The 20,130-nt window shown below is 43.4% G+C and overlaps 1 protein-coding gene across 2 annotated transcripts in view; it reads left to right on the top strand.

The window, feature by feature from the left end:
* Positions 1 to 20,130, top strand: part of LOC131666005 (tensin-1) — a 109,098-nt gene that overhangs the window by 78,191 nt on the left and 10,777 nt on the right. For both annotated transcript variants that reach the window (XM_058938318.1, XM_058938319.1), the window contains one exon: positions 109 to 346. In XM_058938318.1, the coding sequence (XP_058794301.1) occupies positions 109 to 346 (238 nt within the window). The remainder of the gene's footprint in view (positions 1 to 108; positions 347 to 20,130) is intronic.

The following is a 20,130-nucleotide window of genomic DNA, read 5'->3' as shown; positions in this document are numbered from 1 at the left end:
TTGGTATTCGATGAGCCGGCGATCGGGAAAGCGGCGCGAGCGAGGTTTGCTCGTTTCAACGACATTTAATGAGGCTCACGTACCCCGTGTGCGTCTGCTCTGGGACAGTTTCACACGTGCGTGATCACGGAGAACGTCGTCTCGTTTCCCCGCTCGGAACTGGACGTGGCATGCGAGGACCCGAGGTGTCCGCCCGACAGCGTGGTCACCCTCTACTTCGCCAACGACGCGCGCCGCCTGGACGGGCCCGTGCCGGCGCCCACCCCTGCGGTGCCGCACGCCTCTGCCCACCACGACCCCATCCTCCACTGGGACAGCTACACCAACCTCGAGCTCAGCGACGACGGTGAGTGCCTGATTACGCATTAGCACGGCGCGTTATCGCGCGCGCGCGCGAGCGCTCGGATTCAGTTCTTTTCGGTCGCCGTCGCGATATCCAATCGGCACTAGAGCTGAGAATCGATAAATGCCGATGAAAAATACGATAAGTGAAAAACTAGCGCTCGCGACGGTCCTATAAATCTATTGTCATTGATCGGCTGCAAGGTACTCCTACTTTGTTATTATTGTTGTTATTGCGCCTCAAGTCCACCTTTGCTCTCTCTATTTCTATTTTGCGCTAACGAGCGTTCGGCAAATTCGATCGCGACAAGGACAATCACTTGCAATCAGGACGAACACCGTCGGTCGAAGATACGGCCTTCCGATGAGTAAGGCATTAAAACTTTCTACGACATCGTTATTCCGCATTTGGAGCAACGGGCGTGCCCGAGGTCAAATCAATTTCCCATCTCGATCGCTCAATAGAGCTTCAATGAAAAAAAAAAAACCCGTCGAAGAAAATACACTTTATTTTAGCCTACGGAAGCTCCGTTCGTTATCCGTGACACTGGCGCACGCCTCGAATTTCGAGAAATGCCACTATCAGTTCGGCATCTTGATGGTGCAATAAATCTCCGCGTTATCGAGTCTCGCCGAGAGCCATAAAAGGTCAGATTTCGCCTCAATATCCAGTAGATGAAAACAGCCTGGCAGTGACACGAGCGAGCTCGTCAGAACTGAAAGCCGCGCAATTAAAGTGTCCACAAAGTTGTAAAGCTGGAGATTGGAGGGTCGGCTAAAAGAGCGCGACAAAGTTGCGAGTTCCGCGAGGACAGGCGGCCGCAGCCAGGACCGCAGCCACAGCCGCAGCCGCGCGAGCAGCGTTTATTAGAAGCAAAGTTCGAGGTTTTACGATGAGTTTGTGTGGATACGCGCGCTCGCGGCTCAGGCAAATGAGTATGTCGACCGTGGCGCGAATTTCGAGCTGCAGCAGTGGCTCGCGCGCGGCCAGCTCATCTTGCTCGCTGCACACGTCGAGAGAGTTACAAGACGTCGGCGGCCCTGCACGTACTCGCGGTAATCGGGTTATCTGGACTCGCGAGCGCCGAGAGAACTGTGCCATGTCAATTCTGCTGCTTGGCTTTCGTCAGTCGGGCTCCGTAAAACCGACTCGACTCTGATCAAAACTATTATTCGCTGCGCTCAACTGCTCGATCGTCCGCGCGACGTAGCTGCCGCTCGCGCAGTTTATCGCCAGAAATCCGCCACTGTGTTCGCGTAAAGATAAACGCGTAGGAAAGCCGAATCTAAAATTAAGAGAGCCGCGCCGTAAACTCTCATTATGGGCTGTTCCTTTCTTTTCTCTCCGCGGTTACGTTACGTCTTTCTCTCTTTTGTATGCGCCCTCCTGCTCTCGCCTTTTCTCTCCGGCGATTGCTGTAATTATATTTTTACGATCCGCTTGCTACTTTCGTCTTTAGCATTTGACTCTCCTTCGTCTGCCCTTTCTCCTCCGCCCCGTCTGTTATTGTGTACACTCGAGTTCGCTTTATTGCTTATTAATTTTTGCATCTCGTAAACACGGCATTGTTCCCCTTTTAATAGGCTTTCTGCGAGATTCAGATGGCAATTTTCAAAATGTCTTTGTTTGTTAGCCAGCAGAGTGTCGCGCATATCTTTTCATCGGAATCTATTTGCCCGCTGAAACGACATCGAGAGGCAGCGTGAAATTAGCTGCAAGATTTTTCTTCGCTGCGGCCAGCGCGCGAAAAATACACCTCGATCGATCAAATATTTGCACTCGAAATTACTCGCTTATAATTGGTTGACGCACGAGAATATTTTTCTGGCTGGATACTAGCGAAAGGAGAACATGCGAAAGATATTACGATGTCATGATAAGTGCAGCTAATGAGCCTATTTCCGTGTAATTTAATTCAGATGGCGGTTTGATCCAATTAATTCAGTTTCTCTACGCTGCTGGCTGTATATCATTACGAGTATTAAATATAACACGGAGTAAAGTAGCAAATAATTCAATATAAATGACAACATTGTACTAGCAGATAGGGCTCCGATAGATCAAGGCTTTCCATTTCATAAAGCTGACTTACCTTTATTGACGGTAATACCGACATTCTTGCGCACTCGTCGCTCGAATCTGAAAAAAAAACTCGCACGAGTGCACTCTTGGAGACGATGTATTCCGGGAAAGCGGCGGAAACGCCAGCTCGTATGGAAGGTGGAAAAGCGGTTGCAGCAGCAGACAGATCAAGTAGTGGAGGGGGTTCAGCGAGTTTATTCTCGTCATCTTGCGAGAGAGAAAGAGAGAGAGAGATTCGGACTGCGCCATTCTAAACGCGTCTAAAGTATCTCTATCTTGGTTTTCAAGACGACGACGGCGGCGGCCAGGGGGTCACGAGCTACCTACAGTTTTCAGTCGCTGCAAGACCGCCAAGTCGCGAGCCCGCGCGCTCGCGCTGTCGCTCGTTTGCCTATTTATTTGTGAAGTGGTGTGTCGATTTTGCGAACTCCACTCATCCACTCGGATCGTGAGCTTATCTCTATGTGATTTTGTGCACTTGTCTCAGGCATCCCTTAGCCAGCTTTTACAGCTGACCCGACTGCCCAACTAGGCAATCTCAAAAGGTTTGTTCGATTCCACTTTCAAAATCTCGTGACATTGGTTTTGACTGGTAGCTTGCTTGCTTTCTTGCTTTTGTCTCGTGGTTCGGAATTTTAAAGAGCTTGATTGACTTTAAAAGTTGCTTTAAATCATCGAACGTGGAAGAGGATATATATAGTATAAATTATAATTAAACTGCTTAATTAATTTTCATCGATAAATCAATCAGTCGTTTATTAAGAACGAGCCGAAGATCAACATTTTTTATTTTATAATTCGAAGCATCTACCGGATGAGTGTCAAAAATGAACAAAGTTTGAGATAAATAAAATGTTCTTTTTTTATTTTATAATTACATCGAAAAAACTAAAAATATATGTCTAGGTTCCAAAAAACTCTTGAAAGACTAAAATTAAACCTCGCGCGAAGTTAAATATATCGTATTACAGTGGAACGATACGCATAATTTGAGAGCGAAAAATATTTAATTTGGTGACCGCGAAAGACCAGCACTCCACCTGCTTTGATCTCATTCAGAAAAAGCTAACTGGCTTTCTGCATAGAATCTCTCCTCGAGGACCTCATTCATATAAGTCTGTCCAGGAACACAGTTGATACTCCGACAGCTGGCAGCTTCGCAGTTACCTTTCTAGCTGTTCCAAGTATCTCGATCCGCCCACTGAATTGTTCAAACGGCGCACCGCGACCTCGGAGAAAAAAAAATCAGAGCGACGCACACATAGGCGCAATATCCAGTTGGTCGTACGCCCGTAAAGCCGATTATTTATCGAGCCCGGAGTGCCATTGGCGAGCGCAACGACTGCGGCGCGTATGCACATTTCCTCGCGCGCCCTGACAACCGATCGCAACTCGCGGCTCTATCTTGGCTCTCTTTTCTGCGCATGTTCACGATTCTTATCGGCGCATCGTTAAGCGCACTCGCCAACATCGCCAGATAAGCTCTCGGAAGTGTACGCTCGGTTCAGCCGTGCGCTGATGTTTCACTCTTTCTCCTCTGGCTTTTCATTCTTTTGCCACGCCACTTTCTACAAATGTTTAGCTGTCGAGTTAATGCCTTGACGTGGCGGTAGAGGATGAAGGTTTGAGTGTGTGTGTGCATGCAAACACTATATGAATAAATAACTTGAATATCTCAAGATTAACACGTCTTAGATTCCGATGTGCGTGGTGCACTCTAGATTCGTCTTATTTATTATCAATCTTTATATACTCGAATATACAGATAAAAATTATATACAGATTAAAATTATCGATACAATTAAACGTTAAATAAATTATTTATTCAGTAATGTGAAATTATCTTAATTAATATAAAATACAATAGCATGAATATAGTCATGAACAAAAGAACAATACCGTGACATACAAATAATTAAAACTCAACAATTCGTCTATAGATGTCGAACTGGTAAGCATATTTCCAAGATGACTGATGCGCAACTAGGAACATACGGGCCGAGTTTCTTGTTGTTTTAGGTGCTCTATAAGGTCAATTGAAAAACTAAAATAGATAAAGATTGGCGCTTGTCCATAACTTTGCATTGCCGATAGTGATAAAGTAGAAAAAAACAGTAATGTGACAAATAATCGAGCACTTGCATTCGCGTTCAGCTAGCGTGACGAACGTTTGGTAATCGCGACCGATAGGGCTATGGACCAACAAACATACTGTCTTGTCAGCATTGAATTTGGAATGAACAATCGACTGATATTTTCTTTATTGTTGCTTCGTACTGATCTCGCAAGACGGATGCTGGAAAGAATCCTCTCTGGCAACTTGCGTCCGTAGGAAACCATTGATCACGTAATAGCGCTTTAAAAACTTATCAAGTCAAATTGATACATAATTAATATACGAAGATAATCATAATAATCATAATAAGTAATAGAAACACTTTTACTTGTCGCGATACGTGGCAGTATTCAATTTCAAGAAATGAATCTCCAAACTTAAATTTTAACAATTCAGAAACTTTATCATTCAAGTAAACGTGAGTATCATATTTTAGTTTGTCATTTCAATTTGTAAATTGATTAAATCTTCTTCATAAAACTGCCTACCATTAAAGAGAGTCATTAAATATCACTTCAATTAAAAAAACGAGTCAATCATCATCGATGCAATTCATGAAAGCACCATGGTTTCAAGACTATCAATGTTCCATTAGTGTTGAGCATCAACGAAGATGAACATTATACCGCGAAAAATTATTAAATAGTAGACTAACTACATTGATGATCTACTGTTTGAAGTAATATTCTCAGTCTACATGAACAATGCATTCTTCTTCCATTTTTTTGAATGACATAAGATGCAGCTACGATCTACATCGATATGTGTTCTTAGGCTCGTTGATTATTAAAAATATGCATAGCTCTGTCTAGCTAATATGGACTGAGAAAGCCACAAAAGCTTTTGTTCGGTGCCATCGATGCGTAGTTTTAACTAAAGTGATCGCGGCAATGATTGAGAAAATGTATATGGAGCTGAAAGCTGTAGCGATAAATAGAGATGAGCATAAAGCGCTGGCGCATGGTCTTATCAATAAGAGAAAGGCTAAGAATATAAGAGTCTAACACGTGTGTTCATTTAGGCAAGCTGATATTTCAAGGATAGATGCTGAATACTGCGTATAAAAACGTATTATTTTCCACAGTCGTGAAAAATGGGTGGAACATTGTTGACGGGCTGATTCATTATAGAAATTTGATTAAAATTTAAATTTTTCACTTCTAACTTTTGTCCTTTTATCTCTGTGAGAAAATATCCAAGTACTTTTTCTCGCATTTGAAAGATTGACAAAACGAGCCCCAAGAATAACAGAATATTAATTAAATCAAAAGTCATTAATAAAAAAATCATTTGAATTACATTCGAAATAAACAATAAACAAACTGATTTATTAATACGTAAATAATTTTACATCAATTTTTGCTTTTGTCAAATAACTTGTACGAGATTTATAATCGGCAAGTTATATAGTATACGAGTTATATCGGAATAAGCAAATCAACTAATTGTTAGTCTAGATGATCGAGGATCTCTTATCACACTTAATTTTTTCACGATAAAATTATATATTTCATAATATTTCCTTGAAATATATAATTTTATGCTTTTGAATTGAAATTTTTAATCTGTAAAATTTTCTGGCGAGATGGAAAGAAGGTTTGGATGTGTAAGTGTGTGCACATAATTGAACACTATAAGAATTGTCAACATGAATATATTACGAATATCACTTTTTAGACTGAAATATGCGTAGTGTTCCTTAGAATTGTTTATAGATGGCAAATATGCAAGTATATATTTCCATCGTGATTGACGCACCGTTGGGAACATAGGGTCCCGAGTTTCTGATTCTTCAGATGCTTTAATAGGTGGAGCGATAAACTAAAATGAACAGAGTTTGATATTTACTGGAAACTTCGCACTGATCTTAGTAAATAGTCATGTGACTTACTATGTAGGCACTTGAGTTCGCATTCGCCTAGCGTGGCAAACGTTTGATAATCGCGACCGGGAGAGCCATGGACCGATACACATGTTCCCTGATTTTCATTGAATTTGTAATAAACATTGGATAGACGGTTTCTATTACTGTTGGTTTCTACTGATCTCGCAAGACGGATGCCAGGAAAGTATCCTCCCTGGCATCTTACATCCTTAGGAGTGTGATTCCGGAATGGTTCTTTAAAAAATTATTTTGTCGAATTTATATGTATAATGTTAAACGAGAATCATAATAAAGTAATAGAAGCATTTCTTACTTGCGTGACAATCAGCAACGAGTAGGACGATGCTTAATATCGTAATAATGGCAATTTTCACGAGATAAGATTTCATTGTAAATTACTGATGTTTTTTCGGCAAAAACTATTAGACTTGAATACAAATGACTATAAACCGAGAGTAAAACGAGGGAAAAATTCCGAACAATATATTGAAATTAGGCAGCGAACAGCCAATTTCCTATTTCCAAGAGAGATAAGAACTGTCTGTTTCGAATTTTTTCATCGCTACGTGTCGAGGCCGACTATGCGTGCAAGTTTAACTATACTGATGCTTACTGTTTGGACACGTCGAAATAAAAAGGCCAATATATGAGGACTACTAGACTAACGAGTAGAGGGGAGAAACGCGAAGCTCCCTCTAGTCGGCGTCGATGATGATACTGCTTACCGTCTGAAGACATACCCCAAGTACAACAAACTAATGTGGAAAATTCCATAATCATGAATATCATAAGAGGCTTATCAATAAAGACATGCTTAGCAAATAATTATTAACAGATAGCCGACTGAGGTTTCTTTTATTGTAACGAATAGATGAAAATTGATGTTTCTAATTCCTAAAATTTTTTTATTAATTTATTATACGTGTTTAAAAGATACAAACTCGTTTTATTTCTGCTTATAAAACAAAAACTACTGGAATAATATACATATCCCAATATATCCCAATGGATAAATTGGGATATAATTAAAAGATCTTTTGAACGAGTATTCGCTCATTTCATTCGGATTATAATTATTATCAAAAAATCCAAAAAGCTAAAAAATTAGTTAAAAAGCGGCAGTTTTCAAATATTCGCATCACATTTTTTTTATGCTGATGCAACTGGATTATAATATTACGTAGACCGTGTTGTGTATTTTATGTTTGCGAAATCATTTTCGAGATTATGTTCCTGGCCTAAAGAGCCATCAATCCAGAAAAGACGTCTGTTGATTTTGTCGCGCGTGGTTGTCTCTCGGACGTCAACTTGGGCGCGAACCTCGAGCAAACGCGAAGCCGCAGCGAAAAGAGTTCGGCAAAGCCTACATAACCAGTGCGCGAAAAATATTCTACCGTCGTGTAACATTCGCTTTTTTATCGCCAAGGCTTTAATGACGAGCGCGATGACGCCTAGGCTCCATCATCGGAATGCTGCAATCGTGCGATGCTGCTACTCGTTTGATTTTCCCCCTACCGTCCTTTCAATGCGCTAGCAGCTCGACAACGGTGTAGTTTTCAAGAATCACGGGGCCAAAATTAACGGGGAAATAACCGACGCTAAACAGGAATTCCAACAGTGAAAATGTTCGGTCGTGTGGCTGATTCAAAGCGAAGTGATATGTCGGTTTGCGAACTCTATTCAACTGCTTCGATCGCGAGCTTATCTCTATGTGATTTTGTGCATTTGTCTCAGTCATCTCTTAACTAGCTTTTACAGCTGACCCGACTACCCAACTAGGCAATCTCTAAAGGTTTGTTCGATACCGCTTTCAAAATCTCGTGACATTGATTTTGACTGGTAGCGAGCTTGTTTTCTTGCTTTTGCCTCGTGGTTCGGAATTTTGAAGAGCTTGATTGACTTTAAAAGTTGCTTTAAATCATCGAACGTGGAAGAGGAATTATATAGTATAAATTATAATTAAACTGCTTAATTAATTTTCATCGATAAATCAATCCGCCGTTTATTAAGAACGAGCCGAAGATCAATATTTTTTATTTTATAATTCGAAGCATCTAGCGGATGAGTGTCAAAAATGAACAAAGTTTGAGATAAATAAAATGTTCTTTTTTTATTTTATAATTTCATCGAAAAAACTCAAAATATATGTTTAGGTTTCAAAAAACTCTTGAAAGACTAAAATTAAACTTCGCGCGAAGTTAAATATATCGTATTACAGTGGAACGATACGCATAATTTGAGAGCGAAAAATGTTTAATTTGGTGACCACGAAAGACTTGCACATCTCCTGCTTTGATGTCATTCAGGAAAAACTAACTGGCTTTCTGCATAGAATCTCTTCTCGAAAAGTTCATTCATATAAGTTTGTCCAGAAACGCAGTTGATACATGGACGTGCAGCTTCGTAGTCACCTTTCTAACTGTTCCAAGTATCTCGATCCGCCCACTGAATTGTCCAAACGACGCGGCGCGACCTCGTACACGATCTCTCTACTCAAGCACTTGCGTTCACATTCAGCTAGCGTGGCAAACGTTTGATAATCGCCGACCGATAGGGCTATGTACCAATAAATATACTGCGTTGTTGGCATTGAATTTGGAATCAAGAATCGACTGATATTTTCTTTATTGTTGCTTCGTACTGATCTCGCAAGACGGATGCTAGAAAGTATCCTCTCTGGCAACTTGCGTCCGTAGGAAACCGCTGATCACGTAATCGCGCTTTAAAAGCTTATCAAGTCGAATTGATACATAATTAATATATGAAGAGAATCATAATAATCATAACAAGTAATAGAAACACTTTTACTTGTCGCGATACGTGGTAGTATTCAATTTCAAGAAATGAATCCCCAAACTCAAATTTTAACAATTCAGAAACATTATAATTCAAGTAAACGTACGTATCGTATTTTACTTAGTCATTTCAATTTGTAAATTGACTAAATCTTCTTCATAAAATTATCTACCACTAAAGAGAGTCATTAAATATAACTTTAATTAAAAAAACGAGTCATTCATCATCGATTCAATTCATGAAAGCACCATGGTTTCAAGACTATCAATGTTCTACAAGTGTTGAGCATCAACGGAGATGAACATTATACCGCAAAAAATTATTAATTAGTAGACTAACTACATTACGGATCTGCTGTTTGAAGTGATATTCTCGGTCTACAAGAACAATGCATTCTTCTTCAATTTTTTTGAATGACAGAAGATGAAGCTACGATCTATATCGATATTTGTTCTTAGGCTCGTTGATCATTATAAATATTCATAGCTCTGTCTAGCTAATATGGACTGAGAAAGTCACAAAGGCTTTTGATCCGCAGTTTTGACTAAAGTGATCGCGGCAATGATTGAGAAAATGTATATGGAGCGGAAAGTTATAGCGACAAATACAGGTGAGCATATAACACTGGCGCGTGGTTTCATCGATAAAAGAAAGGCTAAGAAAATAAAAGTCGAACGCGTGTGTTCATTGAGTCAAGCTGATATTTCAAGAATAGATGCTGAATACTGCGTATAAAAACGTATTATTTTCCACAGTCGTGAAAAATGGGTGGAACATTGTTGACGGGCTGATTCATTATAGAAATATCACTAATATTTAAGTTTTGCACTTCTAACTTTTGTTCTTTTATCTCTGTGAGAAAACATCGAAATACATTTTCTCGCATTTGAAAGATTGACAAAACGAGCCTCCAAGAATAACAAAATATTAATTAAATCAAAAGTCATTAATAAAAAAATCATTTGAATTACATTCGAAATAAATAATAAACAAACTGATTTATTAATACGTAAATAATTTTACATCAATTTTTGCTTCTGTCAAGTGACTTGTACGAGATTTATAATCGGCAAGTTACATAGTTTACGAGTTATATCGGAATAAGCAAATCAACTAATTGTTAGTCTGGATGATTGAGGATCTCTTATCACACTTAATTTTTCCACGGTAAAATTATATATTCCATAATAATTCCTTGAAATATATAATTTTATGCTATTAATTTCAAATTTCCAATCTGTAGAATATTCTGGCGTGATAGATGGAAGGCTTGGATGTGTAAGTGTGTGCAAATAATTAAACACTATAAGAATTGTCAACATGAATATATTGATGTTCAGGCCGTTCTTTGTTTTTTAATTACGGGGATGTTTTTCTCGTTCTTTTGGTTTTCTTTTTTATTAAGAGTGGTTCGAGCCAGCATTTTTCTTTGTCAATCCTTGTTGCCAAAGGTGAAGAGAGAGTGACGTCACTGTTTTGAAAACATTAAATATAAATGTTTTTGTCGTCATCCCCTTTCTGACATTGTATTTCATGAACAAGTCGAATCCTGCAGTTGGTTAACTCACAACACGACTGTTTGTGATACTTGTTGACTGTTTATTGAAGCAAGTCTCAACCAGCCATTGACATCACACATTTCCCCTAAGATACTAGAAATAGTCGAATGGGGGTGACACTTTTCGAGCCAATTTTGCCTCCTTCCAATGAGACTGAAGGGAGGATCAGAGAGTGCTCTTATGCTTTAGCCTTCTGTATAATGTAGGTGTATCGTCGTCAATTCCCAAATCTCACTCTAATAGTGGCTTAGAGTAGATGGATCTCTTTAGACCATCCAGTCAAGGCATCATCCAGAAACGGCTCCACCGGGAATCCATTATCAGGCATTCATCGAGAGGACTGAGCGACACATCATCCAGGGTTTTTTTCGGGGAAGAAGAGAAACGAGGAGATTGTTCCCGGCCTACTCATCTGACTTCTACTAACTTCGCTGCTACTCTACCGTCAATTATTTTTAATTTTCACCGTGACTTAATCCTTTTAGAATTTTTCTAAGGGAAAGGCGCGTTTGTGAACAATTAAGAATATCACTTTTTAGACTGAAATGTGTGTAGCGTTTCTTAGATTAGTCTATAAATGGCAAACAGGCAAGTATATATTTCCATCATGATTGACGCACCATTGGGAACATAAGTTCCCGAGTTTCTTATTATTCAGTTACTCCAATAGGTGGAGCGATAAACTAAAATGAACGGAGTGTAGTATTTATTGGATACTTTTCACTGATCTTAGTAAATAGTCATGTGACTTACTATGCAGACACTTCAGTTCGCATTCGCCTAGTGGCAAACGTTTGGTGATCGCGACCCGTAGAGCTATGGACCGATACACATCTTTCCTGGTTTTGATTGAATTTGTAATGAACACTTGATTGACGGTTTCTATCACCGTTGATGTTTGATAATGATGACGGATGCCTGGAAAGTATCCTCCCTGGCATCTTGCATCCTTAGGAAAGTGATGCCGTAATGGTTCTTTAAAAAATTATTACGCGCGTTCTTTTGAGATGCCTACGATCTTAGCTATCTCGCGCACCTTCAATCGTCGATCTGCCAATACGAGATCGTGAATTTTTGTCACGTTATCCTCCGTGGTAGCCGTTTTCGGAGCACCTGGACGTGGCTCTTCAAAAATCGACGTGCGACCACGTTGAGACTCGTTGTCTAGACTCCATTGTCGGAATGCTGCAATCGTGCGATGCTGCTACTCGTTTGATTTTCCCCCTACCGTCCTTTTAATGCACTGGCAGCTCGACAACGGTGTAGTTTTCAAGAATCACGGGGCCAAAATTCAACGGGAAAAAAACCGACGCTAAACAGGAATTCCAACAGTGAAGATGTTCGGTCGGGTGGCTGATTCAAAGCGAAGCGATGTGTCGATTTTGAGAACTCCACTCATCTGGTCCGATCGCAAGCTTATCTCTATGTGATTTTGTGAACTGGTGTCAGGCATCCCTTAGCCAGCTTTTACAGCTGACCCGACTGCCCAACTAGGCAATCTCTAAAGGTTTGCTTTGATGTCATTCAGGAAAAACTAACTGGCTTTCTGCATAGAATCTCTTCTCAAGAAGTTCATTCATATAAGTTTGTCCAGAAACGCAGTTGATGCATGGACGTACAGCTTCGTAGTCACCTTTCTAACTGTTCCAAGTATCTCGATCCGCCCACTGGATTGTCCAAACGGCGCGGTGCGACCTCGTACACGATCTCTCTACTCAAGCACTTGCGTTCACATTCAGCTAGCGTGGCAAACGTTTGATAATTGCCGACCGATAGGGCTATGGACCAACAAACATACTGTCTTGTCAGCATTGAATTTGGAAAGAACCATCGACTGATAGTTTCTGTCATTGTTGCTTCCTACTGATCTCGCAAGACGGATGCTGGAAAGAATCCTCTCTGGAAACTTGCGTCCGTAGGAAACCATTGATCACGTAATGGCGCCTTAAAAGCTTATCAAGTCAAATTGATACGTAATTAATATACGAAGATAATCATAATAATCATAATAAGTAATAGAAACACTTTTACTTGTCGCGATACGTGGCAGTATTCAATTTCAAGAAATGAATCTCCAAACTTAAATTTTAACAATTCAGAAACATTATCATTCAAGTAAACGTGAGTATCATATTTTAGTTTGTCATTTCAATTTGTAAATGGATTAAATCTTCTTCATAAAACTGCCTACCATTAAAGAGAGTCATTAAATATCACTTTAAATAAAAAAACGAGTCATTCATCATCGATTCAATTCATGAAAGCACCATGGTTCCAAGACTATCAATGTTCTACAAGTGTTGAGCATCAACGGAGATGAACATTATACCGCGAAAAATTATTAACTAGTAGACTAACTACATTACGGATCTGCTGTTTGAAGTGATATTTTCGGTCTACAAGAACAATGCATTCTTCTTCAATTTTTTTGAATGACAGAAGATGAAGCTACGATCTATATCGATATTTGTTCTTAGGCTCGTTGATCATTATAAATATTCATAGCTCTGTCTAGCTAATATGGACTGAGAAAGCCACAAAAGCTTTTGTTCGGTGCCACCGATGCGTAGTTTTGACTAAAGTGATCGCGGCAATGATTGAGAAAATGTATATGGAGCTGAAAGCTGTAGCGATAAATAGAGATGAGCATAAAGCGCTGGCACATGGTCTTATCAATAAGAGAAAGGCTAAGAATATAAGAGTCTAACACGTGTGTTCATTTAGGCTAGCTGATATTTCAAGGATAGATGCTGAATACTGCGTATAAAAACGTATTTTTTTCCACAGTCGTTAAAAATGGGTGGAACATTATTGACGGGCTGATTCATTATAGAAATATCACTAATATTCAAGTTTTGCACTTCTAACTTTTGTTCTTTTATCTCTGTGAGAAAACATCGAAATACATTTTCTCGCATTTGAAAGATTGACAAAACGAGCCCCCAAGAATAACAAAATATTAATTAAATCAAAAGTCATTAATAAAAAAAATCATTGAAATTACATTTGAAATGATCAATAAATAAACTGATTTATTAATACCTAAATAATTTTATATCAATTTTTGCTTCTGTCAAATAACTTGTACGAGATCTATAATCGGCAAGTTTCATAGTTTACGAGTTATGGCGTAATGAACAAATCAACTGCTTATTAGTCTGGGTGATTGAGCATCTTTTATCATACTTACTTTTTCCACGGTAAAATTATATATTTCATAATAGTTCCTTGAAATATATAATTTTATGCTTTTGAATTGAAATTTTTAATCTGTAAAATTTTCTGGCGAGATGGAAAGAAGGCTTGGATGTGTAAGTGTGTGCACATAATTGAACACTATAAGAATTGTCAACATGAATATATTAAGAATATCACTTTTTAGACTGAAATATGCGTAGTGTTCCTTAGAATTGTTTATAGATGGCAAATATGCAAGTATATATTTCCATCGTGATTGACGCACCGTTGGGAACATAGGGTCCCGAGTTTCTGATTCTTCAGATGCTTTAATAGGTGGAGCGATAAACTAAAATGAACAGAGTTTGATATTTACTGGAAACTTCGCACTGATCTTAGTAAATAGTCATGTGACTTACTATGTAGGCACTTGAGTTCGCATTCGCCTAACGTGGCAAACGTTTGATAATCGCGACCGGTAGAGCCATGGACCGATACACATCTTTCCTGGTTTTGATTAAACTTGTAATAAACTCTGGATTGACTGTTTCTGTTACGGTTGGTTCCTGCTGATCTCGCAAGACGGATGCCGGGAAAGTATCCTCCCTGGCATCTTGCGTCCTTAGGAAACTGATGCCGTAATGGTTCTTTAAAAAAATTATTGATATAATAATAGTATAATGTTTATTAACGAGAATCATAATAAAATAATAGAATAATTCTTACTTGTGTGACAATCAGCAACGAGCAGGACGATGCTTAATATCGTAATAATGATAATTTTCAAGAGACACGATTTCATTTTAAATTACTGATCTATTTCGGCAAAAATTATTAGACTTAAATAAAAACGAGCGTAAAACGAGGGAAAAATTCCGAACAATATATTGAAACAAGGCAGCGAACAGCCGATTTCCTATTTCCTAGAGAGATAAGAACTGTCACTTCCGAATTCTTTTCACGGTTTCGTGTCGAGGCCGACTACTGCGTGCACCTTATAACTTATAATGATGCTTACTGTTTGGAAACGCCGAAATAGAATGACCAATATAAGGACTACTAGACTAACGAGTAGAGGGGAGAAACGCGAAGCTCCCTCTAGTCGGCTTTGATGATACTGCTTGCCGTCTGAAGACGTACCCGTAAAATATTCTTCCATCGTGTAACGTTCGCTTTTTCATCGTCAAGGCTTTAACGACGGGCGTGCTGACGCCTAGGCTCCATCGTCGGAATGCAGCGATGCTACTACTCGTTTGATTTTCTCCCTACCGTCCTTTCAATGCGCTGGCAGCTCGACAATGGTGTAGTTTTCAAGAATCACGGGGTCTAAAGTCAACGGGAAGAAAACTGACGCTACACAGGAAATCCAGCTGTGAGGCTGTTCAGTCGGGTGGGTGACTCAAAGTGTCCTGTGGCGCCACGAGGGCCTTTCCTCGGCCGGTGAGCGCAGCGCTAATGAAAGCGAGATCGAAGCGTAGTTGTGGCCGGCTGGCAGCACGCGAAATGCACGGTGACGAGCGTCCTTGCCCTAGATCAGATCTTTCTTTTGCTCTGCCAACATTCGCACCTCTCGCCGTGCCGCGCGCCCAAGCGCAGGCGGCTCTCTCGCTCGGCTTTCCGATAGCCGAGCGACGGGTCTGTAAATCTGTACCACGAAGATTCAATGATCCGGCGATTAATCATCTGAAATCGGACGTCTGGCTGAATTCCGGGTCATAAATAATGACGAGTCGCGAGCCGCGCGGGAGAAAACGATAATGTCCGTCGCGTCTGCCGTGCGAAATATATGTACGTCTTGGCGTTTGTACTCGGCTCGCTCTCTATCAAACGTAAATCTCGCGCACTGCGTCCGCACGGAGGCGCTTCCCCGCGGTGAATAACGCGGCAGCGCTCGCCGGATAAATCTGCACGCGGCTCGAGAGCGTAAGACCGAACGGCGCGCGCGGGGCGAAAACCGGAGCGCGGAACTTATATCGGCACGTCGAGTCGGCGGCGACGAGCGCTAAAGGAAAAATGAGAAAAGTACTGGACGAGTCACGAGCGCTATCGGGAATCCCGCGTCGTGCGAGCGCGCTCGCGCGGATTATGGCAGAGCGGGAGGGCCGTTATTCATGGGGCGGATTCGCGAATCACGAGCGTGATACGATGGCCGCGGCGACGGCCTCCGCGCTCGCCGCAATTAATCATCGCCGCTCCGCTCGCGAGATCCACGATGCCGCGCGCTTCTCCTTCGGCTGTGGGCCGACCGAAGAGAGCCTCGTGGCCGCGCGCGGAAAACGCCTCGGCGCGGGAAAGCCTCGCCGACACCTGACGAACGAGTTCGCCCGATGGCCATGTCGAAGTTTTGGATCCTTCCCCGCGTACCTTGCCAATCAGCGAGAATCATGATTGTGGATAGTGAAGGCAAATCTGCAGGCACTACGGACATTCGACTCTGGGATATTGAAAGAAACGTTCGCGGACAGACGTAAATGTCGATGTGATTAGAATATATGGGTAGCGCTGTTCCCCATTAAATCATCGGCCACACAGCGTCCACGCGCGCCAGTCGCCAGTCGCACGCGAGATCGGCGATCCATACAAGGCCTGCAAGCCGCTGCTCTCGCTCGCTCTCTTTCTCTCTCTTTCTATCTACACAGCGGGAAGGGAGCACAGCTCGAGATACCGCGAAGCCGCATGAATGAAGCTAACGCCGTTTCTCCTTCTCCAGATCTCGCAACTGCTGCTGCTGCTGCTTCTTCGCTCTTTATTTTTGCAAATTTTTGTCCCACGAGCTCTACTTTCGCTAGCGGTAGTTTTGCCGCTTCGCACTGTTTGGTGTCTCGACCGTGCACTGTCTGCTCAACCTTTTCACTGCATTCAAATGTAGGACAGCTAAACAGGTGGGAGACAAAGCCGAGCGAGGATATTTCGCAGTGACGCGAGTTCCAAAATACGAATTAAACGGTTGAAAATTTGGACAGCCAACAGGCATATGGATGGATCAACGCACCTCTGCCGGCGGCCCGCGAGATCCCATCTGGCGAGCTGTGATCGTATCCGCCGTGTTTAGATAGCTGCTCGCTCTTACACGTTGTTTTTCTTTTGCTGCAGCGCCGGAAAAAAAGGGATGGTCGTCCACGTTAAGTTAAATTACGCGAGTAGATTTGGCTCGTGTGATTTAGCGCACGAGTGGGAGGAACAACCTTGCCGGCGATGGGCGACACAGTCGCGCAAGTTTGTTTTGGGCCGAGAGTGCATTTCGATCGCCGTGGTATGATTTAACTTGGTAGGAGGCCTTGGCGATTCGAGCGCACTCTTTTCGCAGACGCGTCAGTGTGGAACTGGCTCTCCTCGGCGATGCCACCACCGCGAGTCACCCGCACGCGCGGCAATAACAGACGAAAGTGAGAGTAGCGTGGGCCGATCGGATCCTCCTCGGCTGCGAGTGTCTGCCGACGTTGCCAGTGGCGATTTGGTGCTCCTACCGAGCGGATAGCAAAGTGTCGCGTGCGCGCGCGCGCTCGTGCACAGGCCTTTCCTTCGATTCGTCAATGCCGCAGGCGCTTATATGGACACGCTCGAGCGTTGCCGCGAGCAGCACGGCAGGCCAGCTGCACTTGGTCACCGTTCGCCTGTGATCTAGTGAGTGTGACAGTGCCGAGTTTTCGGCTGATACGCCGCGCGGACGCAAGCGCCGAGGTCCTGGTAGCTTCGCCTCGCTCTACGCAGCGCGAAATGCAAGCGGGTCGCGACGAAAGCGCAGGCTGCTAAAACGGCGCATCGCGGTAGCGCCAGGCCGTCAAACTGGAAATTCAGGGCGCGCTTCTAAACGCGCGCGCCTTTTTCGGCGCGCGAACGTCGGTCCGCGGCCAGCCTTTCTCTCGCGCTGCCGTCCGTCACTTCGTGGCCTTCCGCCCTTTGGGATATGTACAGCGCGCGCGCGCGCGATAAACTTGTCACTCTGGTCCTTGCGCGGCGAGCAGGCCCCCGACCGTTTGTTTGCTTCTGCGATGAGTGGATCTTTTACGCTTCGTGGAACTTTGCAGTTGCTTTGTGACGCAAACCTTGTTTCGACGACACTTCAGTGCTGATTGTTTGACGCCTCGGAATTGCTTCCAATAACTTTCTTTAAATGACCGTTGGCATTGAGCAATAAAACTCAATATCGATCTTTATCAGTTGCGTCGCAAATCTCTGGACAGTTGCGTTGACAATTCGAGCCATTAGGCAATGAAACGCGATGGTACACTATCGAGCAAAGTCTAATTAAATTCCCTCGTTCTCTTTCTGTCGATGGCTCGGGGAAATGAAATGCTTAGATCGCTCGGGTGCGAATAATTTTCTTTCCGACGGAAAGCCACCTGCGACATCGGCGGATCGGCTTGGCTTTGCACTACGCAGCGCAATGTCAGCACACACGGCACGCCGAGATGCAAGGTGCAAGTGCAAGCGCAGGCCGCGAGCTGCACGCATAGCTCGACCGTTAGCTTGGCGAATCTTTTATTGGCGCGTGGGGCCTGCGGCCACGCGAACATGCGCGCGCGCGCGGTCGGGGCCGGCGGCCCCGGGGTAATGCGCATTTCCATGCAGTCGCGCACGCGATTCGATTACGCGTGACTCGCCGCCTCGCACAGCCAACTCCACGCACGCGGCGCAACTAGCTGTGTGGTCCGGACTCGCAGGCTTGGGCTGCCTTTCTTCCCTCCCTGAAAAATCCCCTCGAGATCGCGGCCGGACGATTAATCATACAATTGTTTGCCTTCGCTTCTCGCATCTTCGGGCTCGCGCTTGTGCGAGCTCACGCGTTTGCTGGCTTGCGAATTTACGCTGTGTACGAACGAGTTACATATCGCCGATGTTCGTGCACCCATCGCGTGCGACTTGAGCAATATTTTCTTGGAGCGATTCCAGTGATCTCGTACGAATTATTCAACCGATCTCGCGACCTAGGCACTTCGTCACTCTAATATTTCTTGCGAGGCGATCCGAATTTCGAGAGCGTCGACGACGACACGCTCCTCGAGAAGCACGCAACTCAGGCGGATTCCCCGTTCCGCGTGACCACATGGCCCCTTTGCAATAGAGATTTTTCCGCCTGCACACGCCGATTACATGTAAATCGACGCGCACACGATACGGCGGCCGCCGCCAGCCGCAGCCAGCTTTATAATTATTCGTAAGCGCGCGGGCGTGCGGCCGCGACCACCGAGCGTAATTGGCAATATGACGCGACGGGACACTTGGACGCCGTCTTCGCAACCCGCGATGCCATTTGCTTGTTGTACCGACCGGCTCGCGCCGAGCGACGCGCTAAACAAAACGACGACGCTTGCTTCTTCCGTCGCTTACGCACCACACCGATCAACGCGACAGATTAATGCAATATAATTGTAGCATTTTGAATATGTGCTTTATTTAAATTACTTTCGTATATAAATTAGCTGCTTTTCGTGTACCCTCGATGAGGCAATTGAGCCTTTTTTTTTCTCGCGTTACGTTGCTTCGAAACTGCACGCGATATTTTGACCGCAGGCCCGATAAAAGTGCAAAACGACAAGCGCAAGGTAGGCGGTGCGGCGTGAATTGAATTGGGACGAGAGACGAAACTGACGAAGCAGCCTCCGACTTCGAGGCGTGTCGGATGCGCGCAGTCGTTCCATCGTCAGTCGTGCCTTACAAAACTTCTCGACAATCGTTCGAAAAGCTTTTCGTTTGGACGCCACTGTCTTATCATCGCTCGGCACTGCATCAGTCGTTAGATCCAACCGCGATTATTGTACCTCTTGCAATGCGGAGCTCGAACACGCGTAATAATTGAATTGTATATATCGGATACATCGAGTATCCGATGAAACAACCGCTGCCTCGATAGACACATTGCGCATAAAGATCTCAAGCGGCACGTTAAGCTCTCGCAGGGAGCCCGCAGCGAAAGACGAGCGGATAGGTGCTTAGATGCATCGGAGTGCATACGCACTCGGCAGCCACTTGCCGAGCAGCACTCGGCCCCTCGAACTCTCTATCTCTTTCTCCGGCCCCCGCGAGCAGCTTTCTTCCGTTTCTGCTTTTTGCCTCGTAGCTCCCGTCCCTTTCGCACGCTGCGCGTTTGCATTTGACTCTCTCCCGTCGGATTCACTCGGCTGTTCGCGCAGGCGCCTTTGGAGCCGAATTTTACAATACGCTCGTGCTT

Source organism: Phymastichus coffea, unplaced genomic scaffold, assembly GCF_024137745.1.
Source record: "Phymastichus coffea isolate CEN01 unplaced genomic scaffold, Cenicafe_Pcof_1.1 PCOF00055, whole genome shotgun sequence".
Classification (NCBI taxonomy): Eukaryota; Metazoa; Arthropoda; class Insecta; order Hymenoptera; family Eulophidae; genus Phymastichus; species Phymastichus coffea.
Note: the sequence above shows the minus strand (reverse complement) of the source record. Positions and strands in the feature narration are given on the sequence as shown.